At 42.0% G+C, this 23,208-nt stretch overlaps 1 protein-coding gene and 1 pseudogene across 1 annotated transcript; one reads left to right on the forward strand and one right to left on the reverse strand.

Moving 5' to 3' along the window:
* The first annotated feature begins 5,285 nt into the window (after positions 1-5,285).
* LOC101606831 lies at positions 5,286-15,772 on the forward strand (annotated as a pseudogene).
* On the reverse strand, positions 12,669-20,370 carry Lsm5 (LSM5 homolog, U6 small nuclear RNA and mRNA degradation associated). Its single transcript, XM_004652755.2, has 5 exons — positions 20,265-20,370; positions 18,874-18,969; positions 16,900-16,927; positions 13,218-13,290; positions 12,669-12,871 (listed from the first exon to the last, which is right to left on the reverse strand). The coding sequence occupies exons 1-5, from the start codon at positions 20,308-20,310 to the stop codon at positions 12,839-12,841; spliced, it is 276 nt and encodes a 91-aa protein (XP_004652812.1). The 5' UTR covers positions 20,311-20,370; the 3' UTR covers positions 12,669-12,838.
* Between the last annotated feature and the right edge of the window lie 2,838 nt (positions 20,371-23,208).

A 23,208-nucleotide genomic window follows, 5' to 3' on the forward strand; every position in this document is an offset into this window, starting at 1 on the left:
GTGCATGTGTCTGGAGTTCATTTGCAGTGGCTAGAGGCTCTGGCACACCCATTCTCTCTCTCCCTCCCTCCCTTCCTCCCTCCCTCCCTCCCTCCCTCTCTCTCTCCCTCTCTCTCTCTCTCTGCTTCCAAGTGAATCTTAGGATTTTTTTTTTTCTGTGAGGAATGTATCCTCTATGTCTCTAATAAGTAAATAAATAAAAATAAATCTTTCTTAAAATCTCAATAAAATATTGGCAATCAGGATTCTTCGTTGGCACCGCGTCTCGGTCGCGGCCCTGCGGTGATCCGCGCGGCGCGAGCCGGGGTAGGCTCCACGTCCTTTCCTGTCGCGCCGAGATGGACGCAGCAGGGGCGCGGAGGTCGCAGTAGGGGAGCCCGCGGCGCTCCGCTGGCCCGCGCCCGGGGCTGCTGGGATGGTGGCGAGTCCCGGGGCCTCCGTGGGGCCGGGAGGCCAGCGGAGGCGGGCGTAGCGGCCCCTGAAAAGGCCCAGGCCCAGCCTCTTCTTTCCTCGCACAGCCAGGCGGCCCCTGCTCGAGTCCCGCGTCGCCATGGCGGCGGTTCCCGAGCTGCTGCAGCAGCAGCAGGAGGACCGCAGCAAGGTGTGTCGTACCGTGGACGTGAGTGTGAACACCTCATGGTATCCCCTGGCCTCGGGTCACATAAGCGGGCAGCTCTTTTACTTGTGCTCACCCTGGTGGAACATAGTAGCAGGATCTTAGCCTTAGTCACAACTGCTCTGATAAGCCCCAGTCCCCCTGCAGTATGTGTACCAGCACTGGACTACCTCCTGAAATGGTGCCACCATATTTGGAACAGTCACAGGCCACGACAGACCTTCTTAATACCATCACAGTCATTAGCCCATTCTGGACAATGGCTGCCAGCTGCTGACTACACTCTTCAACTCTAATGAGAATTTCTAGGGGCTGCAGGATTTTGTCTGCTCTGGATTCCAGAGTTCTGCAATCATGAGGCCCTTCAGAGTACCCTTTGAGGACCTCGTACTGAGTAGGTGTCAAGAAGAAACTGCCTTCAGCCACATTACCACAAAGCTGAGAATGCCCCAGCCTTGGTGCTTCCAGACCTCACATGAGACTGGGTGTGTGTTCGCTGCCATCACCGCGAGACATTGGAACCCTGCGGGAAGGGACCTTACATCATCATTCTGACCATGCTTACCGCTGTGAAGGTGGACTGAATTGCCACTTGAGTTCATCACACCCACTTCTCACCAGCAGATCCAGTAGCTGCATCTGTGGACTACCAGCCACCACAGAAAATCGACCAGGAACACAGCACCCCACTCAAACGCAAAATGCTCTTGATCTTAACCATGCTGGTAACTGTATGTACTTTCAACCCACACCAGGCTGTCACCACCAAATGGATACTCCGAGGCCCTAAGGCCTCCCCACAGGACTTAGGGAGAGAAGTACAGACACTGGTACTAATCGGTCCAACGAGTACCACCTTCCCAGTCTTTCACCTAGATCTTTGTGCCTTAGCTGGCTCCATATGGGTGGGCCACACCCAGTGGGAACTGGTACAAGTATAGAATCGTCCATCATACTGGGTTAGCAAGAGTGATGCTAATTGTGGTAGCAACTGCCAGGAACAAAACCTTGCCACTCTAAAGTTTTATGTTTGTCCAGGGACAAGTAATTATGGGACTTGTGGTGGGTCGGAAATTTTCTTTTGTCATAAATGGGGCTGTGAAACCAATGCTCCCTGGGTGAAAGATAAAGATCAGGACCTTACACTGATTAGTAGATCAAACAATCAGACATCACTAAAAAAGAGAAACCCTATCTCCATAACAGAAAAGGGACAAACAAGCAGAGGATAGGCTGGAAAAAACTGGGGTCTGAGGTTATATGAAAATATATTTAGCCTGGATAGGGGGCTACTCTTTCAGAGATAGAGACAGGTTATTTTAATAGTACCTCCCAAGACAGGGCCAGCAGCTCCTGTCTTGCCTATTCTAAAGCCTGTAGGACCAGCCCGAGTCTTGAGCACCACCCACCCCATGAATTGGGTTACAACCTCAACAATCATGCATCCTTTTGGGGTTCTGGATGTGCCCAATTTATTCGGATAACTCAATCTCACTTTTAATTTAAGTCTACTACCAACCTCACCAGAGAAGACTGTTGGCTTTGTTTAGATCCCAGGCCACCATACTGTATCGGTTGGGCTATTGTAGGAAACTTGTCATCTCCCCCAGAAAGCCCATTGAGATGTTCCTGGGGAAACATCCCCAGTCCTTACCCTTAGAGCTGTAACCAGGAAAGGACTTTGTGTAATAGAGAAAGGGATAAATCTAAATAATTTCCTTGACCTCAAACACCTTTGTGACCACACTATAGTTACCAAATATAGTAATTCCTATTTAGTGCCTCCCAATAGAACCTGGATTGCTTATACCACAGGTTTGACGCCCTGTATACACTCATGAGTTCTTCAAAACTCCAGTATGTGTGTTTTAGTTACTCTATTCCCTTAAGTTTATTACCTTCCATTCGGCTCGTGTATGGAAACAGCTCTGGAACATCATAGACAAAAATGAGATTTTGGGGCTTCAGCAATCCTTCTTTCAACGTTAATTGGACCTGGCATAGATGCAAGACTTGGCACTGGAAATACAGCCTTAATTAGAGCAAATCAGAATTTTTCAGACCCTAAGTAACCTTATAGATTCAGATCTTGCTCAATTAGAAAAGTCCATTCGTCACTTCGAACAGTCAGTAGACTCACTAGCTTAAGTGTTACTCCAAAATAAAGGAGGCTAGATTTACTCTTCCTGCACCAAGGAGGACTATGCCAAGCACTGGTAGAACAATGCTGTTTTTATCCCAACAACTCAGGAGTTGTTAGAGGTAGTTTAGCTATGGTCCGCAAGAAGGTAGAAGAAAGGGCTAAAGCTAGACAACAGACTCAAATTTGGTATGAATCTACGTTCAATTGGTCCCCATGGCTAACAACCCTAGCTGGACACCTGATTCTATTGTTACTAATCCTTGGGCCCTGTATAATCAATAGATTGATCTCTTGTCAGGGGACGAATTAATGCATGGTGCTATGAACTCTGTACCATCCTCTAACACCTCTTCCCTAGTAAATACCCAAGGTTGGGTCTCCTGAAGTTACAAGTAGAGGGGGAATGAAAGACACAGAAACTAAACTGACGCCATGACGGGATTCAGTAGGCACTGCTTAAGTTTCAGGTTCCCACTTAAGCAGAAGGCAACTGACCTGACATATAGTCTGGAAAGATATCTGCCCAAGGGCCTCAGTCACTCCTAGACATGCCCAGGACGTGCCTGAGACCTGTCCCTTCTGCCTTTCTGCACCAGCCAAGTGAAAGCATACAAATGTTACCACTGCTTGTTTAGCCAGTCACAATGGAGATTACTTCTTCTGCCTGGATTTCCCCTCCAGTTCCCTCTCCTGCCCCCAACTTTGCTGGCCAAAATCCCAAGCCAATCACAGAGTACAAGTGCAGTTACTGTTAAATCAATCAATCATATACCCATCTCCTACTTTGTTCAAATCCCTATATAAACCCTACCTTCCTGCTACTCAGGGCTCTTGTACGGATCCACTGCTCTTGGTGAAGTCAAGAGACCCGGCTTAAACCTGAAATAAAGCTCCTTGCCCTTGCCAAAAAAAAAAAAATATATATATATATGTATATATATATATATATGTGTGTGTGTGTGTGTGTGTGTGTGTGTGTGTATGTATATATATATATATATATATACATATATATATATATATATACACACACACACATACATACATACATACATACACACACACATATATTGGCAAACAGAATACAAGAATATATCAGAAAGATTATTCACCCAGACAAAGTAGGCTTTATCCCAGGGATTGCAGAAAATGGTTCAACATTATGCAAATCAATAAATGTAATACACTATATAAGTGGACTGAAAGACAAAAATGACAAGATCATCTCAATAAATTCAGGAAAAGTATTAGGCAAAATCTAACATCCCTTCATATATAAGCCCTACAAAAATTGGGAATAGAAGAAAAATATCTCAACATAATAAAGGCTATTTATGACAAACCTACAGCCAAAATGATACTAAATGGGGAAAATTTTGAAGCTTTTCCACTAAATTCAGGAACAAGACAAGGGTGTCCACTGTCCCCACCATTTTTTAATATGTTTTATTTATTATTTATTTGAGAGAGAGAAAGAGGGAGAGAGAAAAAATGGGGGCACCAGGACCTCCAGACACTGCAAAGGAACTCCAGGTCCATGTGCCCCCTTGTGCATCTGACTTACGTGGGTCCTGAAGAATTGAACCAGGATCCTTTGGCTTTGCAGGCAAATGTCTTAACTGCTAAGCCATCTCTTCAGTCCCCCACTTTTACTTAATATAGTACTGGAAGTGTTAGCTATAACAATAAGGCAAGAGACACTCATAAAAGGGAAACAAATTGAAAAGGAAGAGATCAAATTATCATTATTTGCACATGATATGACCGTATACATAAAACTCCCTAAAGACTCTACCGGCAAACTGTTATAGCTGATATAGCAGGATATAAAATAAACACACAGAAATGAGTAGCTTTCTTATACACCAGGAACAAACACGCAGAGGATGAAATCAGAGAATCTCTCCCATTCATAATTGCCTCAAAAAAAATAATAATAATACAGTACCTTGAAATAAACCTAACCAAGGAAGTGAAGGATCTCTACAATGAGAACTTTAAAACACTCAAGCAAGAAATTGCAGAAGACACTAGGAAATGGAAAGACATTCCATGATCTTGCATGCCAGAATCAATATTGTGAAACTGTCAATTTTACCAAAAGCAATCTACACATTTAATGCAATCCCCATTAAAATTTCCATGGCAGGGCTGGAGAGATGGCTTAGCGGTTAAGCGCTTGCCTGTAAAGCCTAAGGACCCCGGTTCGAGGCTCGGTTCCCCAGGTCCCACGTTAGCCAGATGCACAAGGGGGCGCACGCGTCTGGAGTTCGTTTGCAGAGGCTGGAAGCCCTGGCGCGCCCATTCTCTCTCTCTCCCTCTATCTGTCTTTCTCTCTGTGTCTGTCGCTCTCAAATAAATAAATAAAAAATTTAAAAAAAAAAAAAAAAAAAAAAAATTTCCATGGCAGGGTTCTGCCTAGCCGGGCGCTGGGTCCGCAGTGCCGCTGTCTGTCCGGTTTCCGCGTGTGCTCGCGAGACAGGCGGAACTAGGACGCGGAGTCTCAGGTTTCCCGGGAGGGCCGAAAGCCGGGAGTCCTCGGTGCCTGCGAGGGACGGAAGCCGAAGATGAGCTGCACAATTGCGAAGGCGCTTGCTGACGCCGGAGCCCTTGTTGAGCGACTGAGGGACCATGACGAGGCAGCAGAGTCTCTCATTGAGCAGACCACGCCCTCAGCAAGCGCGTGGAAGACATGAAGCAGTATCGGGAAGAAATTCAAGAACTTAATGAAGTTGGAAGACATCCCCCGCGATTCACATTAGTTATGGGGATCCAGCAAGAAAACAGACAAATCAGAGAACTGCAGCAAGAGAGTAAAGAACTCCGCACATCCCTGGAAGAGCATCAGTCAGCCTTGGAGCTTATAATGAGCAAATATCGAGAACAAATGTTTAGACTACTGATGGCTAGCAAGAAAGATGGTCTAAGCATAATATTGAAGCTAAAAGAACAGCACTCCAAGGAGTTACAAGCCCACGTTGACCAGATAACGGAAATGGCCGCAGTAATGAGGAAGGCTATTGAAATCGATGAACAGCAGGGTTGCAAGAAACAGGAGCGAATATTTCAACTTGAACAAGAAAACAAAGGCTTGAGAGAGATCCTCCAAATAACTCGAGAATCGTTTTTGAGCCTCCAGAAGGCGCTAGTGACCAGCAGCGACCTGAGTCTGAGGAAGAGCTGAGTGGCTGTCAGGTGTGCGGCTCCTCGCTCTGCGCATTGCTCCACGTGGCCCCCAGGACTCGCCCCGGCGCATGAAATAATGATCAGAAAACTGTTTCAGTCAGCCTGTACCCGCTCTGTAATGCGTACAAGTGCACTGGCTGAGAGATCACAACAGAAGATGTCCAGTAATGGTCATAAACTACACTCCCAAACGTACCTGAGATGCAGAGGCTAGCTGCCGCTGACGGAGGACAAGGGAAGGCTTTCCGTGACTGCAGCGCAGCAGCACGTTGAGCGGTGCCGGGGCTTTCTGAGTGACCCGTAAGCAGACTTGGACCCTCCCAGTAATGCCTGGGGCATGCATAGATAGTCCAAATTTATGGGCTGGGAAGATGATTTAGAGATTAAAGACGCTTGCATAGTATTACCCATATTTTAAAGTGTGAGTTTGGCCGTGGTTTATGAGTACAAGTTCCTCATGCCACGGTTCACCCTTCCTGTCTGGTGTCAGCCAGTAGAGCTAAGACCATGAGGCTCCAGCTGCCTTCCCATTTGTTTAAACTCTGTAAAAGGCAATTCAGGTTTAAAGGCTGTAGGAATGTTTTATATGCACAACAAAAGAGGTGGTTAGTTATAGCTAACTTACCAGCAATTACCTATGACTTGTGAGTATGAAATAGTTCAGGAATGAAAGAGAAGGAAGATTACTTTCTAAGAAAGACAATCTTATAATTTCTTACAATAGACACATTTAGTAGGTTAAACTACTTGAAAGAATTGAGTTTTGGTTCTTGGTTAATGATGAAAACAAGCTTTTACTCCTTTTTTTTTTTTGCTGATAGTTAAGAACTGAGTACAGTTCATTCAGCTGACAGTTGCAATGTTTGATGCAGCAAGATAGGTATGCACATCTCAAATTTGGAATTCCTTTGGCTCAAGGAATCTCCCCCCCCCCTTTTTGTAATTAACTCTTAAAATACCTAAGTACTAGATTCAAATATTTTAAAAAATACCCGGGATCTATTTTAGCTCCTTCTGGTACTCATAACCTGTAAGGTTTTTTTTTCTTAAGATCTTTCATTCAGAAAGGGGGTGTAAATCTTTGGACCTACAAGTGTTTGTTTACTTTTGTTTCAAAAAAATGACGTATTTTTAACGTGTGTTTTTAAAAGCTACCAGATACAGAAATCTGCTTTAACACCAATTGAAGCCTAAATTTTCCTTATTTTGTAGTGATTAGAAGGCTGAATACCAAACATGATTAAATATATTATATTTATATTATAATATTTATATTAATAACATGCTAAAATTGGCACAAATAATTCTACTTTTGAGTACATATGTTATGATTTTTACATATAATTTCATATAATGCTACAGCCATCTCATTTTTGACAAAAATACCAAAAATATTTATTGGAGAAAAGTGGTGCTGGGAAAACTGATATGTATCTGTTTAAAGGTGAAAATATATCCTTGTCTTTTTCCATGCACAAGAATCAAGTCCAAATGGACCAGGGACCTTAATAACAGACCTGCAGCTTTTAAATTGCTAGAGAAAAAGGTAGAGAAAACCTTTCAACATATTGGCATAGGTAATGAGTTTCTGAATATAACCCCTATTTTTTTTTTCATTTTTAAACACTCATCTTTATTGGCAAAATAGGCTCCTATTCATTCCAGATTTTCAGACATAAATTTACAGTTCTATTTAAAAAAAAAAACCAAAAACCCAGGGATGCAAAACTGTTGACAAAAACAAGTAACTGTCTCTCAGCATGTATGACCTTGAAATTATATCCAAGCAATAAATTAACTTATTTATTTATAGAAATAATTATCAAGTAATGTCTTATAATAGAGCTGCTGCAGACTTACTCTCAACTGTGTAGCTTATTTTCTTTCTTACCTGGGTAAAACTATATGAAAGAATGTGTCATTAAGTTAGGGAACTTTCCTAAAAATCAATAGAAAAAAAATCTTAACAATAAAAAACCTTCACTTGCCGGGCGTGGTGGCGCACGCCTTTAATCCCAGCACTCGGGAGGCAGAGGTAGGAGGATCGCCGAGAGTTCAAGGCCACCCTGAGACTACATAGTGAATTCCAGGTCAGCCTGAGCCAGAGTGAGACCCTACCTCAAAAAACCAAAAAAAAAAAAAAAAAAAAAAAAAAAAACCTTCACTTGTAAAACACTAGTTAAGGCCTGCGAATGAGAAATCTTTAATGTTTGGGCCATTAGCCCTTTCCTGATAATCCCCACTCACCCACTCATTCTACATTACTCATTCTACACTGAATATACAGAAAATTTCTGAAGTGAAAAAGTAGTTTGACTTTAGCATTATATGAAATTATATGTAAAAATCATAACATATGTACTCAAAAGTAGAATTATTTGTGCTAATTTTAGCATGTTATTAATATAAATATAATATATTTAATCATGTTTGGTATTCAGCCTTCTAATCAGTACAAAATAAGGAAAATTTAGGCTTCAATTGGTGTTAAAGCAGATTTCTGTATCTGGTAGCTTTTAAAAACACACGTTAAAATACGTCATTTTTTTGAAACAAAAGTAAACAAATATATATAGACTTGTGAGCTGGAACCAAAAAAAATCCGTAGCAGAGGCCAGTGAGCTGGAAAAAGGCTGTAAGGGAAGGAGGAGAAGGAAAGACTTTAAGGGATGTTATTGTATACATGTAAGTAGAACAGATTACAGGGAGGGGAATGGCCTAAGTGAGGGTAGGGGGAGATGGCGTAAGAGAAGGGTTGGGGAGTGTCATTCAAAATTCAAGATATTCTGAATAAGACATATGAAAGCCTACTTATTTGGATAATGGCACATCCAGAAGCCATAGATTGCTGCTAGAAAATTTTCAGTGCCAGGGATGAGACATCTACCAGTGAGTTGTTGGCCAGGGAGGTCCCTGCTGCCTCCAAAACATTACAGGCTATTGTCAAGGCCCTTGGTTTCCCACTAGTGACAGATAGTAAGACCTTAATGCTGAAGACTTCACATGCATAGACAGCAAGTTCACTGAGAACTCAAGCTGGTGCTGAGCTGAAAACCTTTTCCCTATAGACCAGCCAACTGTAAGCTGAATAAAGCTGCACTGCATGCAGCCCTATGGGAGATAAAAGTCATCAGCAGTGAAAACAGTGGACACTGGAAGCCTCAAGTTTGGCCAGATAGGCCACATGACCAAACGGGTGCAATAGTGACATGTCTGCTCTGGGGGAAACCAACTGCTGTCTAATTGGACTGGGGGCCTACTCTGTGAGAGGGAATACATGCCTGGTACTGAAAACCTAATCAAAAGCCTATGGCAGGGAAGTCATGTGCCTTAGGGGTATAAAGCCTATTCTTATCTAGCTAATTGCATGTATCATTCTCACCAAACTGCTCTGAAAGCACTACACTTAACATTCACATTCATATGTTAATGCTACTCTCACTTTTTGTTAGAGAAGCTTCTCTTTTCAGATGGTGGTGACCACTGGGCTGACCCAAAAGGCAACATAGTGATGAGAGGTGAAGGAGGAGTGCTCAGCACTGAAACACCTCGATCACACCCTCTAAGGCTCAGGGTCCATTGCGGATGAGGTGGCAGAAAGAATGTAAGAACCAAAGGAAAGGTACCACTCCTTACAATGCAACTGCCCAAAGAGAAATTGGCCTTGATATCCATGACATCACAGTGCCTAGCAATACCTTCACAAGACCCTCATAATAAAGAGAAAAAGACAATGACATCAAAATAAAAGAGAGACTAACAGAGAGATGGAGGGGATATAATGAAGAGTGGAGTTGTGAAGGGGAAAATGGGGGAGGGAAAAGAAATATCATGGTTTATTGTCTGTAAGTGTAGAAGTTGTCAATAAAAATATTTTTAAAAAAAAGTATAGCCAGCATGGAGGTACATGCCTTTAATCCCAGCACCTGGGAGGTATAGGAAGGAGGACTTCTATAAGTACAAGGACAGCTTGGGACTACAGTGAGATACTACCTTGAATAAAAGGGGGTGGTGGCTGGAGAGATGGCTTAGTGGTTAAGGTATTTGCCTGCAAAGCCAAAGCACCTAGGTTTGATTCCCCAGAACTCATGTAATCCAGATGCACAAGGTGGCTCATGTGTCTGGAGTTAATTTGCAGGGCTGGAGGCTCTGGTACACCCATTCTCTCTGCCTCACTCTCAAATAAATATTTTTAAATTGTATTTTGAGCCAGGTGTGGTGGTGCGTGCCTTTAATCCTAGCACTTGGGAGGCAGAGGTAGGAGGATCACCATGAGTTTGAGGCCACCCTGAGACTACATAGTGAATTCCAGGTCAGTTTGGGGTAGAGTGAAACCCTACCTTGAAAAAACAAAACAAAACAAAAACATTTTGAGGCTAGGCATGGTGGTGCACACCTTTAATCCCAACACTAGGGAGGCAGAGGTAGGAGGATCCTCGTGAGTTCAAGGCCACCCTGAGACCCTGAGACTACATAGTAAATTCCAGGTCAGCCTAGGCAAAAGTGAGACCCTATCTCAAAAAAAAAAAAAAAAAAAAAAAAAAAAAAAAAAGGAGCTGGACAAATTGCTTAGCAGTTAAGGCACTTGCCTGCAAATTTAAGGACCCATGTTCTACTCTCCAGATTGCACATTAAAGGTGAGGCAAGAGCAACACATGCCCACTAGGTGGCACAACCATCTGGAGTTTGATTGCAGTGGCTGAGGCCCTGGCACACCAATTCTCTCTATCTCCTCTCTCTCTCTCTCTCTCTCTCTCACTTTCTCTTAAAATAAATAAATAAATAACCAAAAAAAGGGCTGGGGGTGCACACCTTTAATCCCAGCACTCAGGAGGCTATGGTAGTAGGATCACTGTGAGTTCAAGGCCAGCCTGAAACTACACAGTGAATTCCAGATCAGTCTCGGCTACAGCAAGATTCTTCCTCAAAAAAAAAAAAAAAAAATTTATATTTTGATAGTGTGCTCAAAAAGTCCAAAGATAGGGCTATGGAGATGGCCCAGTGATTAAGGGCAATTGCTTGTAAAGCCTGATTCTCTGGGTTTGATTCCCCAGTACCCATGTGAAGCCAGACACACAAAGTGGTACATTTTATTTTCAGCAGCAAGAGGCCCAGTGATCCCATACTCTCTCCTCTCTCTACCTGCAAATAAATAAATAAATATATATTTTTTTTAAATCCAAGATAAATTGGGCATGGTGGTACATGCCTTTAGTCCTAGCACTTGGGAGGCAGAGGCAGGAGGGTCACCATGAGTTCAAGGCCACCCTGAGATGACACAGTGAATTTCACGTCAGCCTGGTCTAAAGTGAAATCCTACCTCAAGAAAAAAAGAAAAGTGCAAGATAAAGGGCTGGAGAGATGGCTCAGCAGTTAAGGTGCTTGCCTGCAGAGCCTAACAACCTGGGTTTGATTTCCTAGTACCCACATAAAGCCACATGAGCAAAGTGGCACATGAACTTAGAGTCTGTGAAAGAGACCAAAAAAAAAAAAATCTAAGCTAATATAAGGTAAGCTATATTTTTCCTTTTGTTTACCTGCATTTTTACAATGTGCATATATCACATATATTTTGCATTTTAAAAAGATTTTATTTATTTATTTTAGAGAGAAAGAAGCAGATAACATAAGCACACCAGGACTTCTAGCCACTGCAAACAAACACCAGATGTACGTGCTACTTTGTGAATCTGGCTTACAGGGAATTTAATCTGGGTTCTTAGGCTTTCCAGGCAAGTGTCTTAACCACTAAGCCATCTCTCCAGCCCTATTTTGCATTTTGTAAAACTTTTTAAAAATATTTTATTTATTGGAGAGAGAGAGACAGGCAGGTAGAATGGGCATGCCAGGACCTCGAACCACTGCATACTATCTCCAGTTGCATGTGCTACCTTGTGCATCTGGCTCATGTGGATCCTTGGAATCATACCTGGGTCCTTAGGATTCACAGACAAGCACCTTAACTGTTAAGCCATTTCTCTAGCCCCTATTTTGCATTTTTAAAAAATATTTTATTTTTATTTACTTATTTGAGAGAAAGGCAGATAGACAAAGAATGAATGAGAGAATGGGTGCACCAGGGCCTCCAGCCACTGCAAACAAACTCCAGATACATGTGCCACCATGTGCATCTGGCTTACATGTGTCCTGGGGAATCTAATCGTGGTCCTTTGACTTTGCAGGCAAACGCCTTAACCGCTAAGCTATTTCTCCAGCTGCTCTTTTGCATTTTTAGTGAAGACTGAGTTCAGTATGAAGAATCCTAATTGCAAAACACTACTGTGAACTGAATTTTCCAAGTAATCATTTCCATTTTTAAAAAGTATTTATTCATTTATGAGAGAGAGAATGTGTACAGGCACATCAGGGCCTTCTGCCACTGCAAATGAATTCAATATATGTGCCACTTTGGGTGTCTGACTTTATGTGGGCACTGGAGAATTGAATCCAGGCCATCTGGCTTTGGAAACAAGTGCCTTTAACCACTGAGCCATCTGTCCAGCCCCATTTCATGTTTCCTAAATGTACCTGTTCAAAATCAAAGCTCATTTTGTTCTGGAACAACTGTTCATTGAGAATTAAGTGATATAAATGAGGAAGTAAATAAGACATAAGATAACATGAAAAGGTCAAATAACTGTAACCACTGTCCCACTATTGTATCAATATGATAAATGCAAAAACAGTTAATCAAAAATTCTTTATTTTTTAGTTTAAAAAAAAAAAAAACTTTTCTGAGATAACCATGATTAACTTATGCACATACATCTTTAAGGTATTTCCCTGTAATGGGAAACAGCTGTATAGAATCTAAACATTAAAGGTTAAAAAAAAGTTTTCTAGTTCTTGCCATTATAAGACAAAAGAGAATCTAGCAGAATCAAGAAATCCAGTCATACTTCAGGCCCTTCTCCTCCAGGAACCAGCTACATGGGAGAAAAAAAAGATTTTATTAATAACTGGTAACACCATCTATTTCTCCCCTGTGAACCAAAGTTCCCTCTGCCCTTTTTTCTCCAGATCATCATTAGCTCTTAACAATTCTAATATCATTAACTGACAAGTAACTCAACAATGATTCTGGATAAAATAAAAAAGTAAACAAACCAAACAAACTTATTCCTGGGACCCAGGCCTTTTCAATAGCTGCAGGGCATTGATCTCAAAGGAGCCCTTTCCCACCTTAAGCCCTCCTAGGTCATGAGCACCAAAAACAAGTAGCAAGACAAAAGTGAGCTAGGATCTAAATAAAACAGCTTTACTGAGTCTTACCATTGTTATATTATTTCCATTTAGCAAAATCTGGTCTAATTTAGTAATTCTTCTTCCTTCTGGTGTGATTTCACTAAGTAAATAGATAAAATGGAGTCAGGAAAAGCAGGTAATCAAAGCCAACATTTTGAAATAGCTTCCTGCCCTAAAAATAGTTATTCTTGGGCTAAGGGTTATAGCTTGGTGGCAGAGCACATGTACAAGGCATTGGACTCAATCCCCACACCAAAAATGTTATTCTTGTATGTAAATCAATGTGAGGCCAAGTAATTACATCAATAATTTTAATAGACAGGGATGGCCCACTGGGTAACATACATTCATCAAGGCAAAAGATAAGACTAAGTGCCCTAAAATCCATACCACTGAAGCTTTAAAAAAGAAACTGAACTTGCCAAGGAGATCACATATGATCTCTTAGGCACTTATATCTATTACTACCAGTTCCTATCCATTAAATCAATCTGCAATCAATTTGATTTTGGAAATAGAAATGTTGGTCATATTTCTGCACACCCTCCAAGGCTCAGGGAATATTGCAGAAGAGATAATGGAGAGAATGTAAGAGCCAGATGATGGAGAGAACACTTTGAAGCTCCATCTTCTGGGCACAAAGTGGTTGTTGCATTCATGACCTCACAGTGGTTATGCTGATCTGCATAGGAGCCACACAATATTGGACCCATCAACATTCAATAGATGAAAGGAGGGTGGAAATGACATCAGCCAGGCATGGTGGCACACACCTTTAGTCCCAGCACTTGAGAAGCAGAGGTAGGAGGATCACTGTGACTTTGAGGTCAGCTTGGACTATAGTGAGTTCCAAATCAACCAGGATTAGAGTGACACTCTACCTGGGTGGTGGGGAGGGGAAATAACATCAAAGGGTTCAGTGGAATGGCCTTGGGGAGGTACAACAAAAGAAGGTAATGAGAGATTATCAGAATATATTATGTACATGCATGAAAATTGTTAATTAGAATGTTTAAAAAGAAAAGGTTCCATGAAGGAGCGAGGAGACGGGTGTCAAGGGAAAGTATACTAGATATGTAAGTAAAGGGGCTGTAGGGGGTGAAATAGTCTAAGTGGGGTCTAGGGAAGGTGATTGAAGACAGGAGGGAATGGGAAGAGGGTTAATCAAAATCAAAGATGTTATGTATAGCAATATGGAAACTTACTTCTTTTCTAGAGAAAATACACTAAAAAGAAAGAAATGGGCTGGAAAGGTAGCTTAGCCATTAAGGCATTTGCCTGAGAAGCCTAAGGACCCATGTTTGACTCTCCAGATCCCACGTAAGCCAGCCACACAAAGGTGATGCAAATGCAAGGTCACACATGCCCACTTGGTGATGCATGCATCTGGAGTTCAATTACAGTAGCTGAGGCCCTGGCATACCAATTCTCTCTCTCCTCTCACTCTCAAGAAAGAGAGAAAGGAAGGAAAAAAAGAAGGAAGGAGGGAGGGGGGGCTAGATAGATAGACAGATAGATGGTGCATGCCTTTAATCCTAGCAGTGGTGGGGAGAGAGGTAGGAGGATCACTATGAGTTTGAGACCACCCTCAGACTATATAGTATTTCAGGTCAGCCTGGGCTAGAGCAGAGACTCTATCTCAAAAAAGAAAGAGAGAGAAAGTAAGAAAGAAAAGCTGGATAGAGAGATTGCTCAGTGGTTAATGCACTTGCCTGCAAAGCCTAATGACCTGGGTTCAAGTCTCCAGTATCCACATAAGCCAGATGCACAAAGTGGCATATGAACCTGGAATTTGTTTATAGTGCCCGGAGGCCCTGGTACACCCATACACCAACCCCTCTTTTTCTCAGTTTGCAAATAAATAAAAACTATTTTTTTAAAGAAAGAAAGATTGATTGATTGATTGATTTTGGACAGAAGTACCTTGTGGGAGTGAATAATGCTACTCTCCAAAGTCATGGATTGTTAACAGAAAAATTCAATGCCAGGGGTAGGATGGCTGCTAGAGTTCAATGTGAGGTATGGGATACCTTCCAGCAAGTTGCTGGTCAGGGAGGACACTGATGCCCCGATACAATGCAAGCTATTGCCATGGCTCTTGGCTGCCCACCAGAACTAGATGGTAAGACCCTATTGCTAAAGATACTACATAAAATATGTAGGTCACTGAGAAATCAAACTGGAGCTGAGCTAGATGCCTTCTCCCTGTTAACTGTCGTGATACTGGAAAGAGCTATGCAGCCTGCTGAAGGAGAAAAGTTATCAATGGTCTTAACTAGCAGTGCACCCTGCATGCTATATAGCTGGCCAACCAGACAAAATATGCCAAGTGGTGCAATGGTGGCATGTCTGTTATGGGGGAAACCAAGTGCTCTCTGACTATACAGAATTCATGCCTGGTACCTAGTCAAAAAGTCTATGGCTGAGAAAGTCATAAGTTCTAGAGGGTAAGCTACTTCTGTTTGTTCAGCCAAATGGGTATATTATGCGCACCAAACTGCCCTCTACTTATGTTTATGCCCACATATTAATGCTACTGTAACTTTTGGTTAGAGAAGCTTTTCTTTTCAGATGGCAGTGACCACTGTGGAGATTCAAAATTCATCAAAGATCTCAGAAGATGTGAAAGTGGAGTGTTCAGCATTGAGATACTTCTATCACACCCTCTAAGACTCAGAGGCCATTGTGGAAGAGGTAGCAAAAACAATGTGAGGCTTCAAAGGATGGAGAGGAATGCTTTGGAATATTGTCTTCCACAAGCCACCAAGTAGCTGCTCTATTCATGACTTCACAGCGGCTGCATGAGTACCTGCATAACATGAGGACCAAAAAAAAAAAAAAAAAATGATGACACCCAAAATAAAAGAGGGACTATTTTCAAAGAAAGGGTTTAGTGGAGAGAGGATAAGGAAAAGAGGGGAAAAAAGTGTGAGAGGGGATTATGATCAGGTTACATTGTGTACATACATATGGAGGTTGTCAATAAAAAGTTAAATAAATTAAAAAAAATTTTTTTTAATTTTTTTGTTCACTTTTTATTTGTTTTTTTATTTGAGAGCGACAGACACAGAGAGACAGATAGAGGGAGAGAGAGAGAATGGGCGCGCCAGGGCTTCCAGCCACTGCAAATGAACTCCAGACGCGTGCGCCCCCTTGTGCATCTGGCTAACGTGGGACCTGGGGAACCGAGCCTTGAACCGGGGTCCTTAGGCTTCACAGGCAGGTGCTCAACTGCTAAGCCAACTCTCCAGCCCAAGATTAAAAAAAATTTTAAGGAATACTGGTCATACTCATTAGAATGAATATTACTGAGTACTAATTTACATTTCATGTTATACAGTGAATTTTCTTACTAGACTGGGCATGGTTGATATGTGCCTATAATCCCAGCACTTAGGAGGAAGAGGTAAGAAGATCAGGAATTCAAAGTCATTCTTGGCTATATAGTGAGGTCAAGGCCAGCCTGGGTTACCTGAGACCATATCTCAAGAAAAAAAAAAAAAAATACTTATTATCGGTTCCTTGATTAGACTTAAGTCCTAAAAATGTGACTGTTTTTAGCATAATTTACCTTAAAGCTTATCCACACTAATTTCCTAAAATTCAGTAATAATTACATTAAGGTAATAATCTTCTGACCAAATTTTACAAATATCAGTAAATAAATGAGACCCCTTCCCTCAATTATTTAATTTTTAATACTACTCACAACTCAGTGACATCTTCCAGCACCATATCTGAAATTTGGAGTTAAGAAAATATACAAAATTCAATTATTCTGCCTTTGCATTTGGTTTTAATTATGCTTAACACAATTGTTCTAATTCAAACAGGCTTACTGTTGGTAGGAATTTTATCTTCTTTCAATACACATGCCTCTTTAAAATGCTACCACAAGCTCCCTGAAATAAGATGATTTCAACATATCAAAAACATACTGATCATCTTGGATTGGGAAGATGGCTCAGAGGTTAAAGGCACTGCAGGCCTGAGTTCAATTCCCCAGCACCCAAGTAAAGCCAAGTGATACATGCATCTGGAGTTGTTCACAGTGGCAAAAGACCTAGGCACACACATACTGTCTCCTTGTAAATAAGTACTTTTTAAAACATATACTGATCATCTAGCTATTAAATATTTTTTATTACTTGTGTGTATGTATGCATGTTCATGCATATGTATGTGCATGCACGTACTACATACACATGTGGTAGTCAAAGGGCAACTTTCAGGTTGTTCCTTGCCTATCCTCATTTGAAGCAGGGTTTCTCTGTGTTCTCGCCCTGTGGTTCTTTGCCACACTCACCCTGAGTTTCAGTTGTGGGAAATACTCTAGCCTCAACTCCCATCTCACATTTTTACATAAGAACTGTAGTCTCAGGTACTCCAGCTTGACCTATGAGCATTTTATCCATGAAGCTATCTCCCCAACACATTATGAACAATCTTTTAAAAATTTTATGTGGGGCTGGAGAGATGGCTTAGTGGTTGAGGTATTTGCCTACAAAGCCAAAGGACCTTGGTTCAATTCCCTAGGACCCATGTTTGTTTGCAGTGGCCAGGAGGCCCTGGCATGCCCATTCTCTCTCTTGCTCTCTCTTTCTCAAATAAATTAATTTTTTAAAAAAGTATGTATTTGCAAGTGTGTTTGTGCATGTGTGCCACATTTCTTGCTGTTTCAAGAAAATGTACCAAGTGCATATGCCACGTTTATCTGGCTTTATGTGGGTACTGGGGTATGAGCCCAGGCCCACAAACCCTGCAAGCAAAGGACTTTTACTGCTGAGCCACCTCCTCAGCCCCATTAAAGAATTTTTTATTTTTGTTTTTTTTCAAGGTAGAGTCTCACTCTAGTGCAGGCTCACCTGGCAGTCACTCTGTAGTCCCAGGCTGGCCTTGAAATGATAGTGATCCTCCTACTTCTGCCTCTCAAGTGCTGGGATTAAAGGCATGCACCACCACAACCGACTCCATTAAACAATCTTTTAAAAATATTTTTATTTATTTGCACTCAGAGACAGATGGAGAGAAGAGAAACAGAGAATGGGTACACCAGGGCCTCCATTCAGCCAGATGCATATGCTTCTTTATGCACCTACCCCTACATGGGTACTCTAGAATCAAACCAAGGTCCTGAGGTTCTGCAGGCAAGCACCTTAACAACTAAGCCATTTCTCCAGCCTTGCATTAAACAATTTTTAAAAACCTATACCATTACACTTTTGGGGGGAGAGGAGAGTTCAAGGTAGGGTTTTATTCTAGCCCAGGCTGACCTGGAATTCACTACCTGATCTCAGGATGGCCTCAAACGCACAGCAATCCTCCTACCTCTGCTTCCCCAGTGCTGGAATTAAAGGTGTGAGCCACCACACCCAGCTCTTTTTGTTTTTTTTTTTTTTTTGTGTTGTTTGGTTCCATCACACTTTTTTTTTTTAATATTTTTTATTTATTTATTTTAGAGCAACAGACACAGAGAGAAAGACAGATAGAGGGAGAGAGAGAATGGGCACGCCAGGGCTTCCAGCCTCTGCAAACGAACTCCAGATGCGTGCGCCCCCTTGTGCATCTGGCTAACGTGGGACCTGGGGAACCAAGCCTCGAACCAGGGTCCTTAGGCTTCACAGGCAAGTGCTTAACCGCTAAGCCATCTCTCCAGCCCCCATCACACTTTTTAAAAGGATACTGACGAAGTCATCAAACCCAAGAAGTGTACCAACAATTTCTTTATCACTCTTCATCACAATGTGAATTCTTGATCCTATACATTTGTCCACAAGCTCTGTGGAAGGAAAAAGATTATTTTACCTGCTCATTATTTCAATATAGTTAAAAAAAAAAAAACCAGGGAAAAGAATTAACAACTTTATATATTAATACACAAGTATTTGTTCAATAACTACTTATTTATTTATTTGCAAGGAGAGAGATTATGGAGAGAAAGCAAGAGAACGAGAGTGGGAGAAGGAATGTTTCTTGCTACTACAACTGAACTCCAGATGAATGTGTCACTTTGTGCATCTGGCTTTATGTGGCACTAGGGACTGGAACCCAGTCATTGGGCTTTGTAAGCAAGTACCTTTAACCACTAACACACTTGGCTTCTTTTCAAGAATTAATTTAGACAAAATAAGTAATTTTAAAAAAAAAAAAGACTACATTGCTGCATAAAGGTATAGAGAATAGAATTTGAATTTAAATATATAAAGTGTTAAATCACATGTATGAGAAAAAAATATCATGTGAACCTCATTTGACGTTTCTCAGAAAGCTCATGGGCACAATCATTATCATTCTGTTAACCAAATGTCTGAGGAACACAACTATTTCACAACCACTTGCTGGCCTCCAGTCCCCTCAATCACTACTTTAACAGAAACATTTTCCTTCTTGATCTCCATTTATCTCTTCTTTGTAGCAATTCATGACTGCGATTTTACACTTATTTAATAAATAGGCAGACACTTCATAAGGTAGAGACTATCTTTGCTCTTGAGTGTTTCCCCCATATATTGGGCATTCTAAGAGGCTAGAATGAGAAAGTTTTCAGTCATAGACACAGCCCACTCATTCTTCACTGGCTACACCACCTCTCCCATGTAAAGCTCATCCAGGTGGTTTGAGGACTTGAACACCTCTTGGGCCAGCTTAGTCCGGTTTACTGGTGTGCTGTTTGAAACAATGACTTGTGGTTTAAGTTCGGTGCCCTGACACGGGGGAAGGCGGGGATACTGAGGGAACAAGTGAAAAACAAGTCTAATCTCCAGATTACACTTTTAAGGTCCATTGTAGACCATGGCGCTATGCTCAACCAACCAGATATACTGCAGGCTATCTAATCTGGAGACCAAAGACCAAGCTATTACCAAGTCATCCTTGCTGGAACTCACAACAAAACAGCCCAAGCCACAGTCACGACGGTCTGTCTCAATCCACGTTACAGACCAGCGGCGGCCGACGAGGCGCGCAGGGAAACCACTCGGGGCGATAAGTGCTTTCCCTTTCCCGCTGCAGGCCCTCGGTCGGGCCCTGAACTTCAATACCCACCCGGCTCCCCAAGGAAAGACAACTAATTACCTAGGGGCAGTAGCTGCGATGGGTTAGTGGTAGCATTAACCGACATGGCTACGACGGAAGTGGTCGTAGACCAAAGCCGGAGACTTTAAAAGAGCGCCCTTCCGCCCTTTTCTGCAGCCGGCGAAGGCGCGACCAATCGAAAGCCGATCTTCAGATCCGGCCAGCGAAACGGTTGTGAAGAAGTTCTGTTCCCAGACACTCGATTATTGATATTGATTGTGCCCACGAACTTTCTGAGAAAAGTCAAATAGAAGCTTGGAATACGGAAACCTTTGCGTAATCTCTCTAAAACCAGTAAAATCAATCTCCCGTCATCAGTAGTTCTGCAATTTTCTGAAAAACTACTCATTTTTCTCTAGGAATCTGCAGCTCCTAAATCCACAGGATTGAAAACCCACAAGCAGCATTATTATTTTTTTTAGAGAAAGAAAGATAGAGATAGATGTTTTTTGTTATTTATAAATGAATATATTTTATTTTTATTTATTTATTAGAGACAGAATGGGCATGCAAATAAACTCCAGATTACAAGCACCACCTTGTGCATCTGGTTTAAGTGGGACCTGGAGAATCAAACCTGGGTCCTTAGGCTTCACAGGCAAGTGGCTTAACGGCTAAGCCATCTCTCCAGCCTACATGATGATGATGATGATGATGATGATGATTGTTATTATTATTATTATTATTATTATTATTATTTTAAATCTAGAATTTTTGTCATTTCACAGTTTATTCTTTTTTAACATTTATTAGAGAGAGAGAAAGAGGCAGAAAGAGGGAGAGAATGGGTGCTCCAGGGCCTCCAGCCACTGCAAACGAACTCCAGATGCATGTGGCCCCTGGTGCAGCCAGGATCCTTTGGCTTTGCAGGCAAATGCCTTAACCACTAAGCCATCTCTCCAGCCCCCACAGTATTATTTTTTAACATTTTATTAATTTACTTATTTAGTTGAAAGATAAAGAGTGACTATGGGTGCGCCAGGGCCTCCCAGCACTTGCACCACATTGTGCATCTCTGGCCTTATATGGGTACTAGAGAATCAAACCTGGGCAATTAGACTTTGCAAGCAAGTGCTTTTAACCACTGAGCAACCTCCTCAACACAGCATTACAAGTTTTTAAAGCAGCATTTTAGATTTTTTTTTTTCCTATATTGGATATTTAATTACAGATTTTTTTTCAAGGTAGGGTCTCACTCTAGCCCAGGCTAACCTGGAATTCACTATATAGTCCGAGGTTGGCCTCGAACTCACAGTGATCTTCCTACCTCAGCCTCCCAAGTGCTTTGATTAATATGCTGGTTTTTTTTTTTTTAATTTGAGAGCGATAGACACAGAGAGAAAGACAGATAGAAGGAGAGAGAGAGAGAGAATGGGCACGCCAGGGCTTCCAGCCTCTGCTAACCAACTCCAGATGTGTGCGCCCCCTTGTGCATCTGGCTAATGTGGGACCTGGGGAACCGAGCCTCGAACTGGGGTCCTTAGGCTTCACAGGCAAGCGCTTAACCACTAAGCCATCTCTCCAGCCCTATGCTGGGTATTTAAAAGTTTTTTCTTTCCAGGCGTGGTAGTCCATGACTCTAATCCCAGCGCTCAGGAGGCCAAGGTAGGATGATGACTGTGAGTTCGAGGACAGCCTGAGACTACATAGCAAATTCCAGGTCAGTCCTGGCTAGAGTGAAACCTTACCTCAAAAAGCCAAAACCTAAATAAAAGCTTTTTCTTTAAATTTGATCCACTTTATCTAATGTGACTGTTGCAAAACTTTCCTGAACAGATTACTCCAACACCAGCAAGAGTGAAAGTAGAGGAGTTTATTTCCCAGGGACTGAAGTTGGGATTGCTCCCTGAAGTAATTTCAGTAAACTGCGATTTTACTTTCATTTTATAGTGTTCATAGCCGAGGGAGGGGTGAGCAAACAAGTGATCAGCTGGTTTACAGAAGCAGGATGTGACAGCTTGTGCAGCCTATATGATTCACAACAATTTTCAAAACATACATATGAATCAACATGCTTATGAATCATGTAGTGGGGTCACCCTAACCATGAGCTCTATTTTAGTCTAAACTGTGGTTTCCCCCCCTCTTGCCCCCAACAGTTCTCTTTGGGATTCCTTCAGCTACTGACAGAGATAAGTTCAGCTACTTAGCAGTTAACTCTTAGAGTGACTTAGTGCATCAGTCCAGCTTTTGGCTTCTTTCCTTGTCATTTCTGGGAGTGTAATTTTAGGCTTTTGTATTCCATTTCTTCAACAGTTATTGTTTAACAGGCAACCACCAGATGTCACTTTGTTCATGTCAAGTGGCTGCAGATGCAAACTACAAAGTAATAAAACACTGAATATCTTGGGGACCATCTACCACGAAGCTATTACTATATATTCAAACTTAAGACATTTCCACCCCAGATGATTCTCATTTCTAAATGCCCAGTTTATGAATCAGTCAGCCCAGACACCAAATGCAAACTTCACAAACTGGAAAAGGGTTCCAAGGACCTCTTATATGTTGCTTTCAAGGTCTTTAACAACATAAAAGATGAGGCCAAGCAAGAGAAGGAGAGAGACAAATTAAATATCAGCTCTTAGCTTCTGTTCTCAATAGCTGCCTGTCTCCAACCCTATCACCCTCTAATAAAACTTGCAATGGAGAAAAGATACCTGAGACCTACTTTAGGTGTAACCAGTCAAGGCGCTGGGTCACAGCCTGCCCTAACCCCAGGCTGCCCACAAAAGCTTGCCATATTTGTGGACAGTGGAGTCATTAGAAATGGGACTTCCCTCAGGGATGACCTGGCACCCCCATTGGGCACCCAACATCTACCCCAATTCCTGCCAGATAGCTTTGTACAACAATAAGTAAGTCCAAGTTTGTCAGTACCAGTTGTGAATCCCAACTCATCAAACCCAGGGTGATTAGGAAGGTGGCTGTGCACAGTCTCTTT

The sequence above is a fragment of the Jaculus jaculus genome, chromosome 16, assembly GCF_020740685.1.
Source record: "Jaculus jaculus isolate mJacJac1 chromosome 16, mJacJac1.mat.Y.cur, whole genome shotgun sequence".
In the NCBI taxonomy this organism is placed as follows: Eukaryota; Metazoa; Chordata; class Mammalia; order Rodentia; family Dipodidae; genus Jaculus; species Jaculus jaculus.

What these genes read in the sequence shown, in the direction of transcription:
- Lsm5 (XM_004652755.2), bottom strand. Translation starts at nt 20,310, where the DNA reads ATGTCGGTTAATGCTACCACTAACCCATCGCAGCTACTGCCCCTAG. An exon ending in CTGGAAGATGTCACTGAGTT is followed by an intron (nt 13,291 to 16,899) that starts GTGAGTAGTATT and finishes CTATTTACTTAG; the next exon opens with TGAAATCACACCAGAAGGAA. An exon ending in ATGGAAATAATATAACAATG is followed by an intron (nt 12,872 to 13,217) that starts GTAAGACTCAGT and finishes TCTCCCATGTAG; the next exon opens with CTGGTTCCTGGAGGAGAAGG.